Here is a 14161-nt window from a genome sequence, read left to right as displayed (position 1 = left end):
GCATGGCTTCGGCAAGTGTCTTCTACTAAAGAGATAGAATAAGGTAAAAGAAAAAAAAAAGGACTGGGGTCAATTTGTTGACTAAAAACTCTTCAAGGTAGTGTCCCAGTATGGTCACAGTCCAATGACTGAAACAGGTAAGAAGTAAAAGGTATCCATCGAAGTATGCTGCTTTTGCAATCAAGGCTTTTGTCTCATTACCATGCATTATTGCAGTTGTATAACAAGGGTCTACTAGGAGTGGCTGTGTGGTAAGTAGCTTGCTAACCAACCACATGGTTCCGGGTTCAGTCCCACTGCGTGGCATCTTGGGCAAGTGTCTTCTGCTATAGCCCCGGGCCGACCAATGCCTTGTGAGTGGATTTGGTAGACGGAAACTGAAAGAAGCCTGTCGTATATATATACGTATATGACTGAAACGAGTAAAAGAGTAAAGAGTATCTGCTCTTCACTCTGAGGAGAAGGTGTTTGTAGTCAAATGAGGTAATATTCACTCGGAGCCTGTCCTCGTCCATTTATACTTCAGCTACTATACTTTCTGAACAGCTGCTTTCCCCTGATGAAGATCAAACAGGATGTCCAGTTGAGTTTGATGATAAGCTCCTTGAGGCATTACTCGAAGAAAATCCTGCATTATCAGTTGAAGAATTGGCAATAAAGCTTAGTTCAAACCATACAACTTGGAAAATGGGTGCCTCATGAACTGTCCGTAAGCAACCGCAAACCCCAAGTTGATATCTGCTCTTCTCTCCATTCTCGCAAACTCACTTCACCCTTTTTGGATAAACTTATGACTGGTGACGAAAAATGGATCTTCTATTGAAATGTTAAACATCATAAACAGTGACTTGGTAAAAGGGAAAAAGCTCAACCACAATCAAGAAGGGAACTTCATGGGAAAAAGGTTCTTCTCTCTATCTGGTGTGATTGCAAAGGAGTAATTCACTTTGAATTGTTACCAACTAATGCAACAGTCAATGCTCAAGTCTACTGTCAGTAATTAGAGTGTTTGAACCAAGCTTTGAAGGAAAAAAGACCCACTTTAGTGAATCAGAAAGGAATGATGTTTCATCAGGACAATGCGCGATCCCACACTGCAATGATCACATCACAGAAGATTGATGAGCTTGGTTGGGAAAAAATTCCTCATCCACCTTATTCTCCCAACCTTGCTCCTTCAGACTACCATTTGTTTCGTAGTTTACAGAATCATTTGTGGGGACATAACTTTTGCAAGCCAGGAGGAAGTCGAAACTGACATTTCAGAGTTTTTCACTCTGAAGCCAAAAGAGTTTTACATTGATGGGATTAAAAAGCTTGTAAATAGATGGAAAGTACATTGATGATTAAATTTCAATTAAATATAACATTTGATCACGTGTTTTCTTTATTCAAAATTTGGACAGAACTTATGGGATGACCTGATATATAGGTGTGTATAAAACAGACACACACACACAATAGGCGTCTGTACAGTTTCTGTCTAGTATTTTCACTAAAAAGGCATGGGTCAGTGTGAAGCTATAATAAAAGACATTTGTCCAGGGTGCCACACAGTGGAATAGAACCCGAGACCTCAAGGACCTGAAGTGAATTTCATAGCCACACAGCTACATATGCACCTATATTATAATTAATTAGTCATGGTTTCCTTCTATTGAATCAAAATGAATGAGCTAGAAAACACCCATATTAATATTGATGGATGGCTGAGAAAGGAACTATTCATATACTCCCACACTATTTATCCACCTTTATGTTGCTAATGTCTGGAATGTACAGATATTCACTGGTAACATGTCAATATCTTCTCAGAAGAAGTGGTTTGCCCGCCACGCCCGGCCTCCGTGCCGGTGGCACGTAAAAAGTACCATCCGATCGTGGTCGTTTGCCAGCCTTGCCTGGCCTCCGTGCTGGTGGCATGTAAAAAGCACCATCCGATTGTGGCCGTTTGCCAGCCTTGCCTGGCCTCCGTGCTGGTGGCATGTAAAAAGCACCATCCGATTGTGGCCGTTTGCCAGCCTTGCCTGGCCTCCGTGCTGGTGGCATGTAAAAAGCACCATCCGATTGTGGCCGTTTGCCAGCCTTGCCTGGCCTTTGTGCTGGTGGCATGTAAAAAGCACCATCCGATCGTGGCCGTTTGCCAGCCTTGCCTGGCCTCCGTGCTGGTGGCATGTAAAAAGCACCATCCGATTGTGGCCGTTGCCAGCCTTGCCTGGCCTCCGTGCTGGTGGCATGTAAAAAGCACCATCCGATTGTGGCCGTTTGCCAGCCTTGCCTGGCCTCCGTGCTGGTGGCATGTAAAAAGCACCATCCGATTGTGGCCGTTTGCCAGCCTTGCCTGGCCTCCGTGCTGGTGGCATGTAAAAAGCACCATCCGATTGTGGCCGTTTGCCAGCCTTGCCTGGCCTTTGTGCTGGTGGCATGTAAAAAGCACCATCACATTGTGCCGTTGCCAGCTTGCCTAGCCTCCGTGCTGGTGGCATGTAAAAAGCACCATCCGATTGTGGCCGTTTGCCAGCCTTGCCTGGCCTCCGTGCGGTGGCATGTAAAAAGCACCATCCGATTGTGGCCGTTTGCCAGCCTTGCCTGGCCTTTGTGCTGGTGGCATGAAAAGCCCATCCAATTGTGGCGTTTGCCAGCCTGCCTGGCCTCCGTGCTGGTGGCATGTAAAAAGCACCATCCGATTGTGGCCGTTTGCCAGCCTTGCCTGGCCTCCGTGCTGGTGGCATGTAAAAAGCACCATCCGATTGTGCCGTTTGCCCCTGCCTGGCCTCCGTGCGGTGGCATGTAAAAAGCACCATCGATTGGGCCGTTTTGCCAGCCTTGCCTGGCCTCCGTGCTGGGGCATGTAAAAAGCACCATCCGATTGTGGCCGTTTGCCAGCCTTGCCTGGCCTCCGTGCTGGTGGCATGTGAAAAGCACCATCCGATTTGGCCGTTTGCCAGAAGCTTGGCTAGCCGTGCACACCTGAAAAAGCCACCTCTGCTCCGGTGTTGCATGTCACCAAGCACCATCCGATTGTGGCCGTTTGCCAGCCTTGCCTGGCCTTTGTGCTGGTGGCATGTAAAAAACACCATCCGCTCGATCCGTGCTGTTTGCCAGCCTTGCCTGGCGCTCCGTGCTGGTGGCATGTAAAAAGCACCATCCGATTGTGGCCGTTTGCCAGCCTTGCCTGGCCTCCGTGCTGGTGGCATGTAAAAAGCACATCCGATTGTGGCCGTTTGCCAGCCTTGCCTGGCCTCCGTGCTGGTGGCATGTAAAAAGCACCATCCGATCGTGGCCGTTTGCCAGCCTTGCCTGGCCTCCGTGCTGGTGGCATGTAAAAAGCACCATCCGATTGTGGCCGTTTGCCAGCCTTGCCTGGCCCCTGCTGGTGGCATGTAAAAAGCACCATCCGATTGTGGCCGTTTGCCAGCCTTGCCTGGCTCCTCGTGCTGGTGGCATGTAAAAAGCACCATCCGATTGTGGCCGTTGCCAGCCTTGCCTGGCCTCCGTGCTGTGGCATGTAAAAAGCACCATCCGATTGTGGCCGTTTCCAGCCTTGCCTGGCCTCCGTGCTGGTGGCATGTAAAAAGCACCATCCGATTGTGGCCGTTTGCCAGCCTTGCCTGGCCTTTGTGCTGGTGCATGTAAAAAGCACATCCGATCGTGGCCGTTTGCCACCTTGTGGGCCTCCGTGCTGGTGGCATGTAAAAAGCACCATCCGATGTGGCCGTTTGCCAGCCTTGCCTGGCCTCCGTGCTGGTGGCATGTAAAAAGCACCATCCGATTGTGGCCGTTTGCCAGCCTTGCCTGGCCTCCGTGCTGGTGGCATGTAAAAAGCACCATCCAATTGTGTGCCGTTTGCCAGCCTTGCCTGGCCTCCGTGCTGGTGGCATGTAAAAAGCACCATCCGATTGTGGCCGTTTGCCAGCCTTGCCTGGCCTCCGTGCTGGTGGCATGTAAAAAGCACCATCCAATTGTGGCCGTTTGCCAGCCTTGCCTGGCCTCCGTGCTGGTGGCATGTAAAAAGCACCATCCGATTGTGGCCGTTTGCCAGCCTTGCCTGGCCTCCGTGCTGGTGGCATGTAAAAAGCACCATCCGATTGTGGCCGTTTGCCAGCCTTGCCTGGCCTCCGTGCTGGTGGCATGTAAAAAGCACCATCCGATCGTGGCCGTTTGCCAGCCTTGCCTGGCCTCCGTGCTGGTGGCATGTAAAAAGCACCATCCGATCGTGGTCGTTTGCCAGCCTTGCCTGGCCTCCGTGCTGGTGGCATGTAAAAAGCACCATCCGATTGTGGCTGTTTGCCAGCCTTGCCTGGCCTCCGTGCTGGTGGCATGTAAAAAGCACCATCCGATTGTGGCCGTTTGCCAGCCTTGCCTGGCCTTTGTGCTGGTGGCATGTAAAAAGCACCATCCGATTGTGGCCGTTTGCCAGCCTTGCCTGGCCTTTGTGCTGGTGGCATGTAAAAAGCACCATCCAATTGTGGCCGTTTGCCAGCCTCGTCTGGCACCTGTGCCGGTGGCACATAAAAAGCACCCACTACACTCACAGAGCGGTTGGCGTTAGGAACGGCATCTAGCTGTAGAAACATTGCCAGATCAGACTGGGCCTGGTGCAGCCTTCTGGCTTCCCAGACCCCGGTCATGCCGTCCAACCCATGCTAGCATGGAAAGCGGATGCTAAACGATGATGATGATGATGATGAATTACAAATGGGATAACAGGATACATTCCTGAAGTCTTTATTCAACAGTTAAAGGAATTCTTTAGCGCTTGCAGCTCACTTCTTCACAAAAAGTTCCTGGTTTTGGGTAAAAGAAAACACAGGAGGATCAGTTAATTATGATTTTATTCAACATAATCCCCTCTCAGATTCACACATTTATTGTGATGGCCCTTCAGTTTTTTGTAAACCCTGTAAAAGAACTTGGAAAGTTGGACCATCAATCAAGCCTTTTGTGATACCCTTAACCCTTTAGTGTTTAAACCGGCCACATCTGGCCCAGATATTCTACATGTTTTATATTCAAACTGGCGATATCTAGCCTCTCACACCTAACCTACATTGATATTCTAAAAATAAATAATCACATCATTGAAACCTCAAAGCTATAAGATAATGCGTGATTAATTCAAAACAATTTGAGTGAAAAAGTATTACATTTAACAGAGTAATCTGAACACTAAAGAGTTAAAGTCAGGAACTATTCAGCACCCCCTTGCATAGTCAGTTAGTATTTTCATGGCAAATACTAACACATATTGAGCTTGTTAGGTACTATCTGATGGTCCATCTGTGTGCAAGAGTTCCATGGGAACTTTACAAAAGGCTCCAATACTGGGGTTAACAGTGTCGACTTACACCCTTCTCTCAAAATTGTTAGAGCATTAGGAAAATGCCCTACAGTATTTGTTCCAGCTCTTTACATTTTGAGTTCAAATCCTGCCAAGGTCGTCTTTGACTTCCATCCCTTTGGAATTGATGAAATAAAGTACCAGGACTGATGGTATCAACTAACTCCCTCCCTTCAAAATTACTGGCCTTTAACCAAAACATGAAACATTGAAGTCAACTTTACCTTTCATCCTTTCGGGGTTGATAAATTAAGTACCACTTAAGTACTGGGGTCAATGTAATCGACTATTCCCCTCCCCTAAATTTCAGGCCTTGCACCTATAACAGAAAGGATTATTATTATTACTCTTAGTAATATTATCATCACCATTTCACTTGCTCTGGTTAATTCTGTAAGAGCAGAAAACAATCTGTTGTCAAAGGTCTCACAGGGTCTCTTAACATCCAAGTATCAGTCTCCAATTTCTTACTTTCCCCAATAAAGCAGTTTTCTGAGTATGTCAATCCCAATTTCTCCAACAACTTTCTCAATCTTATTATTATTATTACCCGGCAGGACAAGCGAGACCATAACCCGGGTTGTGCCAGTCCACTTATGCAAACCTTTCCTTCTGGGGACACAAAACTCTACTTGTGAAGACCTGTTGAGGGAAGTGAAAATCGAAATCGATCAACATCAATGGAAATTGCAGCTGTGATACCAGTGCCGGTGGCACGTAAGAGAACCATCCGAACGTGGCCGTTGCCAGCGCTGCCCAGACTGGCCTCGTGCCGGTGGCACATAAAATGCACCATCCGATCGTGGCCATTTGCCAGCCTCGTCTGGCACCTGTGCCGGTGCCATGTAAAAAGCACCCACTACACTCACGGAGTGGTTGGTGTTAGGAAGGGCATCCAGCCGTAGAAACATTGCCAGATCAGACTGGGCCTGGTGCAGCCTTCTGGCTTCCCAGACCCCAGTTGAACCGTCCAACCCATGCTAGCATGGAAAGCGGACGCTAAACGATGATGATGATTATTATTATTATTATTATTATTATTATTAGAAGCAACTAATTTTATCAATATAATAAACAGCTTTATTATAAAGCATGATGGAAAATGACATAATGGCAGCAGATTGGCAGAATTGGTAGAGTGGTTCACAAAATGTTTTGTGATGTTTAGGTGTGTCATTTTAAATTCTGATGTCAAATTCCAGTCATACAATGGCAGAAGCGTTACATCAACAGACAAAATGCTTAGTGGCATTTCTTTACCCTCTTTACATTTTGAGTTCAAATGCCAAGACTGACTTTGCCTTTCATCCTTTTAGGGTCTATGTAATGGCTCCTCCACTCACCTCAAAACAGCTAGCCTTGTGAGAAAAAACAGAAGGGAAAATTTAACTGTACCTTATAATATTAACTGTAATGTCCCTTGGTAAACTTTTGTCCTTAAGCCAATGAGAGAAACCAGATTAACACACCAGCATCGGTTGTCAAGCAATGCTAGGGGGACAAACACAGACACACACACATATACACATATATATATACATATATATATATATAAGTTTAACAATTAAGGATAATCTCTTAATAAGGGATCTTAACAAGAAATTATCGGGTAGTTAGCGTGAAAACCTCATAAAAAGAAAAGAATTCGAAAATAATTTTTTTCCTTTTGAACAAATTAATTATATCTATATGTATAGAGGGCATTATTACACATAAATGCCTCACACTAGGAGGGACAAAGTCATTACTACCAAAATTATACTAATTAGTATAATTTTGGTAGTAATGACTTTGTCCCTCTTAGTGTGAGGCATTTATGTGTAATAATGCCCTCTATACAATATATATATATATATATATATATATATATATATATATACATATATATATATACATATATATATACATGTATATATACATATATATATATATATATATATACGACAGGCTTCTTTCAGTTTCCGCCTACCAAATCCACTCACAAGGCATTGGTCAGCCCGGGGCTATAGCAGAAGACACTTGCCCAAGATGCCACGCAGTGGGACTGAACCCGGAACCATGTGGTTGGTTAGCAAGCTACTTACCACACGGCCACTGCTGCACCTATTACTACTGCTACTATTATTATTATTATAATAATAAAGGCAGCAAGCTAGCAAAATTGTTAGAAGGTGGTGAGCTGGCAGAAACGTTACCATGCCGGGTGAAATGCTTAGCAGTATTTTGTCTGCCGCTACGTTCTGAGTTCAAATTCTGCTGAGGTCGACTTTGCCTTTCATCCTTTCGGGGTCGATTAAATAAGTACCAGTTATGCACTGGATCAATGTAATCGACTTAATCTGTCTGTCTGTCCTTATTAGTCTCCTCTGTGTTTAGCACCTTGTGGGTAGTAAAGAAATAGGTATTTCATCTGCCGTTACGTTCTGAGTTCAAATTCCACCAAGGTCGACTTTGCCTTTCATCTTTTTGGGGTCAATAAATTAAGTACCAGATATGCACTAGGGTTGATATAATCGACTTAATCCATTTGTCTATCCTTGTTTGTCCCCTCTATGTGTAGCTCCTTGTGGGCAATAAAGAAATAAGAATTGTTAGCAGGCGCAGGAGTAAGTAGCTTGCTAACCAACCACATGGTTCTGGGTTCAGTCCCACTGCGTGGCATCTTGGGCAACTGTCTTCTGCTATAGCCCCGGGCCGACCAATGCCTTGTGAGTGGATTTGGTAGACGGAAACTGAAAGAAGCCTGTCGTATATATGTATATATATATATATACATATGTGTGTGTATGTGTTTGTGTGTCTGTGTTTGTACCCCTAGCATTGCTTGACAACCGATGCTGATGTGTTTACATCCCCGTCACTTAGCGGTTCGGCAAAAGAGACCGATAGAATAAGTACTGGGCTTACAAAGAATAAGTCCCGGGGTCGATTTGCTCAACTAAAGGCGCTGCTCCAGCATGGCACAGTCAAATGACTGAAACAAGTAAAAGAGTATACTGGACAAAATGCTTAGAAGTATTTTGTCTGTCTTTATGTTCTGAGTTCAAATTCTACCGAGGTCAACTTTGCTTTTCATCCTTTTGGGGTTGATAAAATAAGTATTGCTGGCCTTGTGACAATATTTGAAACCATTATTATTGTTATTGAGATAAAATGTCAAGGTAAACATTATATCTGATCCCTTTGATGACATAAATAATAGTTCCTTCAGTTGTTGTTCAGTCTCAGGTCCAACCTTGATCTAGCCGACCTATGATCAAATGACATGCCAGCCACGACCATCCCATATTTTTTCCAGGCATTATGTGTCTAGATCACATAATTCAATGTGTTCTTCCTCTTTTTTTAAGATGGTAGAGATGCTAGAAAGTGTAGCCAGATCTTTCAGAGAGATTTTGCTGCTATTTTTAACAGGTTAAGTGATAATTTAGAACAGACACAGGCAAACCTTTTTCGAGAAGTCTCATCATCCGTTCAAGGTAATTCTTTGTTCGGTATGCTATTTAGAAAGTCCTACGAGCCACAGTTTGACCGTTTCTAAATCTGGGGATGCCCCCATTGAACAGTGAGGGGAGGGAGCAGTGCCGTCCAGTGCATCCCGTTAGCGATAGGAATGGATAGAAGTGGGACAGGAGAATCTGCGATCCGGTTTCGATTCCCGGCAGTGTTTCTGACTTGCATTTACATCACTATCCTCACTGAAAAAGGCATTAACACTTCATAGTCAAAGTACCCCGTCCTCTTCATTCGCTTATAAACAAGAATAACCATAAATAATCTTCGTTGTTACCTCATTGTCTAAACTGAACAACGTTCTGTCGAAAGACAACGAAAATAACGAACTATCAAATCACATTTGCTAACAATCATCACTGATATAATTATTATTATTGTATCTACAATATTCAATCAATATATATACTCACGAGAGAAACTGCTCCATGCAGAGAGCCATCGTAGAGGTCGTCTGTTAACACACAGAGCAGCCATTGAACACATGCAAGTATAGCACGCCACTTGCCGGTGCCACCTAACAAACCGTTCCTTCTAATAATAAGGCCGCTCTTAATATATTCACATTCTTACCCAGGTATTTCTTTAATGCTTTAATGTTTTTCGAAGTCTTGAGTTTTGCATCTACCGCTGCTCACTTCAGTCGTTAGTCTAAAGCATTATCAGGTACTACTAGCGAACAGTGGTCCCGGCGCTCGCTCGCGCATCCGCGCTAGCTAGTCGTGAATAGTCGATCCTGGATCTTTTCCTTTTGAACGGCACTTTGTGACATTATTTCTAGGTAACTAAAAAGTTTTAAACTTCGTATACTGGTAGAATGTGTTTATAAAACATCATTTTCTCTTTGTTTTATTGAGAAAATTCTATAGTTTGTAAGATATTTCGTCTGAAATTTCGAGCATTTCGGCAATTTTAACCAATCGATTACCTCCATTGAGCTAAAATCATTTGCTGCGTCTAAAACTGAGACAACGTCCTGTCACTAACCCTAAACCTCACCCTAACCCTAATTTTTTTTTCTTAATTGTTAAATTAATTTAATTGTTACGCGTGTAAAAAAAAACGAAAGCAATGGAAAATAATTTAAACAATTAACGTGTTTTATTTACTTTGCTAGGTAGTCGTTGTAGGATCGACTAGTCACGACTAGCTAGCGGGGATGCCAGAGTACGCGGGTGCGCGCACGGGACCACTGTTCGCTAGTAGTACCGCATTATCAGAGAATATTTGAGAAAAAAGAAAACAGGTTTCATGTAAATTCGGAATCACGCATAAAAAAACATATTGGTCAAACTAAAGGGTTTAACCTGAGCATTAAAAAAAAAAGGGGAAAAAAGAACGGAGGGTGGGGTGGGGTGGAGGACTCGAAAAATTCACATCAGGAATGTTCCGAATCGTCTCCCCACAGTCAAAAAAAGATTTTTGGTGATCCTTCGGTATAGGTACCGGAAGTACCGGAAGTGGTTTTGTTTACATTTCTGAAGATAGCAGAAACCCTTTTCTCCCACCATTAACCCTAACCCTAACCCTTACACAAACCCTAATCCTAACCCTAACCCTAACCCACCCACCCCATATATCTTTATATATAAAAGTGAAGTTGTGTGTCTGTTTCCTACGATTTAGATTCCTAACTACTCCCACATTTTGCGGTGCAGTTTAACCAAAACCGGGTATCTTATAGTCGTGATTCATATCGAGCCCTTCTGGGTATTAGCGCACGTCTACGATGAGTGTACGATTTTTAAAATAATTTACCATAATTTTTTCCCATTTTAATGCATATTTTTTAAATATAAGGGAAGTAACTCTCTAAAAATGTCTACGATGAGTCAACGATTTAAAAAAATTTACTATCATTTGTTTTCCATTTTTAATGCATTTTTTGCTATTTTTTGGCTATAACTCTCTAAAAATGCTTTATAGTTATTTCCCTTACAAACCCGAGCAACGCCGGGCGATACTGCTAGTATATATATAAAATAAAACACTTTCTTGAAATGTATCCGGTACCTATACTGAAGTTATGCCAGATTTTTATTAGTGAAATAGGTGTACAACAACGTGTAGTAAACGAATATGAAAAAAAAAATGCACGCTGGTGAATGTGGGGTGTATATGTATACACACACGTCTGTGTGGTTTGCATGCAATGTACATATATAGAGAGTCAGCTAGAAATAATTTTATATAAATAAATATATATACACATACACGCACACACACATATATGTATGGATATATATATATGAGTGTGTATATACATATATATGTGTGTGTATATATATATATATGTATATATGCATACATACACACATATATATATATGTATATTTGTGTATATATATATGTGTGTGTGTGCATATATATATATATATATATATATATATATATATATATATATATATATATATATGTATATATATATATATATATATATATATTATATATATATATATATATATATATAATATATATATACATAAATATATATATATATATAAGGTTCAGTCCTCAGCCCCCTCCTATTTATCATAGTCCTCCAGGCAATAACGGAGGAATTCAAGACAGGATGCCCCTGGTAGCTCCTCTATGCTGATGACCTTGCTCTAATTGCTGCGACACTATCAGAACTAGAGGAGAAATTTCAAGTGTGGAGACAAGGATTAGAATTGAAGGGCCTAAGAGTCAACCTAGCAAAGTCCTAATAAGTAGGAAGGCAGGCAAACCACAAATCCCTTCGGGTAGATGGCCGTGCTCGATCTGTAGTAGAGGCGTAGGTAGAAACTCTATAAGATGTACCCAGTGTAAGCTATGGACACATAAGAGGTGCAGTATATCAAAGGAAGGCTAACTGGGAAGATAGTTTTTGTATGTGGCAGATGCTCGGGAGGGATAAACACTGAAAATGTGCAGAGAACGACTTCTGCCACTTTCCAGGGAGAAAAACCAGACATAGTTGATAGCTTCCGTTATCTAGGTGACCAAGTCAGTAGCGAAGGAGGGTGCGCTGAAAGTGTAGCTGCTAGAATAAGAATGGCTTGGGCAAAGTTCAGAGAGCTCTTACCTCTGCTGGTGACAAAGGGCCTCTCGCTCAGAGTAAAAGGTAGACTGCATGATGCATGTGTATGAACAGCCATGCTACACGGCAGTGAAACATGGGCTGTGACTGCAGAGGACATGCGTAAGCTCGCAAGGATGATCTTATGGATGTGTAATGTCAGTGTGCCTACTCAACAGAGTATTAAAATTAAAATCCTCTAAAAGCTTATCAAAATTTTCATCAAATCTATATAGGGACAGGGGGCCTGTAGAGTCTATATAAGCCCCCTGGTCCAATATAGTGTATATAGGCCCGCTGGGCCTATACACATTATATGGGCCCCTGGGCCTATATACACTATGTAGGATCATGTGCCTATATAGTATATATAAACACTATACACTATATAAGCCCTTGGCCTATATAATGTATATAGGTAAAAGGGCCTTTATAATGTAGGCCCCCTGGTCCAATGTACTCTATAGGCCCCCTGGACCTGTATACATTATATAGGCTCTGAGTCCATATACATTATATAGGCCCATGGGCCTATATACATTATATAGGAACCTGGGCCTATATTCACTATTTAGTGTATATTGGCCCACGGTGACTGTATAGCCTATATAGGCCCAGCAGGGCCTATATTGAGTGACCCTATATAGTTTCTGAAAAAAATATGGGCCTATATTGCAACTTCTGCAGCTGTATAGGATTTGGATGAAAATTTTCAAAACAAATTTCAATTGATTTCCTTGAAATTTCTGAAAAACATATATATGACCCCAGGTCCTATTTAGGCTATTTAGCCACCCCCACCCGGTACTATATAACCAGGGTCCTATGCAATCTATATAGGCCCCTACTCGCCCTGTATAGTTTATATTGTCACCCGTGGGAAAATAGCTTATATATATTTCTTCACTACCCACAAGGGGTTAAACACAGAGGAGACAAACAAGGACAGACAAAGGGATTAAGTCGATTACATCGACCCCAGTGCATAACTGGTACTTAATTTATCGACCCCGGAAGGATGAGAGATAAAGTCGACCTCAGTGGAATTTGAACTCAGAACGTAACGGCAGATGAAATACGGCAACGCATTTCGCCCGGCGTGCTAACGTTTCTGCCAGCTCGCAGATTCTAGGAACACCTGGGCTTATATTGCAACTTATTCACCTGTATAGGGTTTTGAAAAACTTTTAGAGGATTTTGAAGAAAATTTTGATAAACTTTTCAAAAGAATTTGATGAAAATTTTGAAAAACATTTCAATGGAATTTGATGAAAATTTTCAAAATTTTCCCAAGTGTTCCATGGAAACTCTGAAAAAACTTTTGTGTAGAGTTTAATGAAAATTTTGAAAAAACTTTTCAGTGTTTGACGAAATTTTTTTCAAAATTTTCATTGAATTTCTTTTGAAAAGTTTTTCAAAATTTTCATCAAATTCCTTTGAAATGTTAAAAACTTTCATCAAATTCTTTTGAAAAGTTTATCAAAATTTTCTCCCAAATCTTCTAAAAGCTTTTCAAAATTTTCATCAAATCTATATAGGGACAGGGGGCCTGTAGAGTCTATATAAGCCCCCTGGTCCAATGGAATTTGATGAAGATTTTCAAAATTTTCCAAAGTGTTCCATGGAAACTCTGAAAAAACTTTTGTGTAGAGTTTGATGAAAATTTTGAAAAAACTTTTCAGTGTTTGACGAAATTTTTTTCAAAATTTTCATTGAATTCTTTTGAAAAGTTTTTCAAAATTTTCATCAAATTCCTTTGAAATGTTAAAAACTTTCATCAAATTCTTTTGAAAAGTTTATCAAAATTTTCTCCCAAATCCTCTAAAAGCTTATCAAAATTTTCATCAAATCTATATAGGGACAGGGGGCCTGTAGAGTCTATATAAGCCCCCTGATCCAATATAGTGAATATAGGACCGCTGGGCCTATACACATTATATAGGCCTACACTATGTAGGATCCTGTGCCTATATAGTATATATAAACACAGGCTTTTGAATCGCATTATAATTCTAAAGGAATTTGAATTGCACTATAATTCAAGAGGAATTTGAAGATTTTCGGCAATTTTTCACTGGCTAAGACCAGCCTCAGATTGTCCAACGATACGACCTCTTTGAAAATCTGACAGTTCTGCTGAATTTTTTGTGCGTGGCATGGTTACTCTTTGCAGATGATGTTTAATATAATGGCACCTTGTAAATTCTATACCGCCGAAAACATATTAAGATGCTTAGATCAGAAAT

General features: G+C 42.0%; 1 protein-coding gene across 1 annotated transcript in view; it reads right to left on the bottom strand.

The window, feature by feature from the left end:
* LOC115221657 (39S ribosomal protein L39, mitochondrial) overlaps window positions 1–9416 on the bottom strand; it is a 30661-nt gene extending 21245 nt beyond the window's left edge. The window contains exon 1 of the mRNA XM_029791858.2: window positions 9268–9416. Coding sequence (XP_029647718.1) covers window positions 9268–9340 — 73 coding nt within the window. The 5' untranslated portion in view covers window positions 9341–9416. The remainder of the gene's footprint in view (window positions 1–9267) is intronic.
* Window positions 9417–14161: the final 4745 nt, after the last annotated feature.

The sequence above is a fragment of the Octopus sinensis genome, linkage group LG18, assembly GCF_006345805.1.
Source record: "Octopus sinensis linkage group LG18, ASM634580v1, whole genome shotgun sequence".
Lineage (NCBI taxonomy): Eukaryota > Metazoa > Mollusca > Cephalopoda > Octopoda > Octopodidae > Octopus > Octopus sinensis.
The sequence above is the reverse complement of the archived record's forward strand: the minus strand, read 5'-3'. Positions and strand labels throughout refer to the sequence as shown.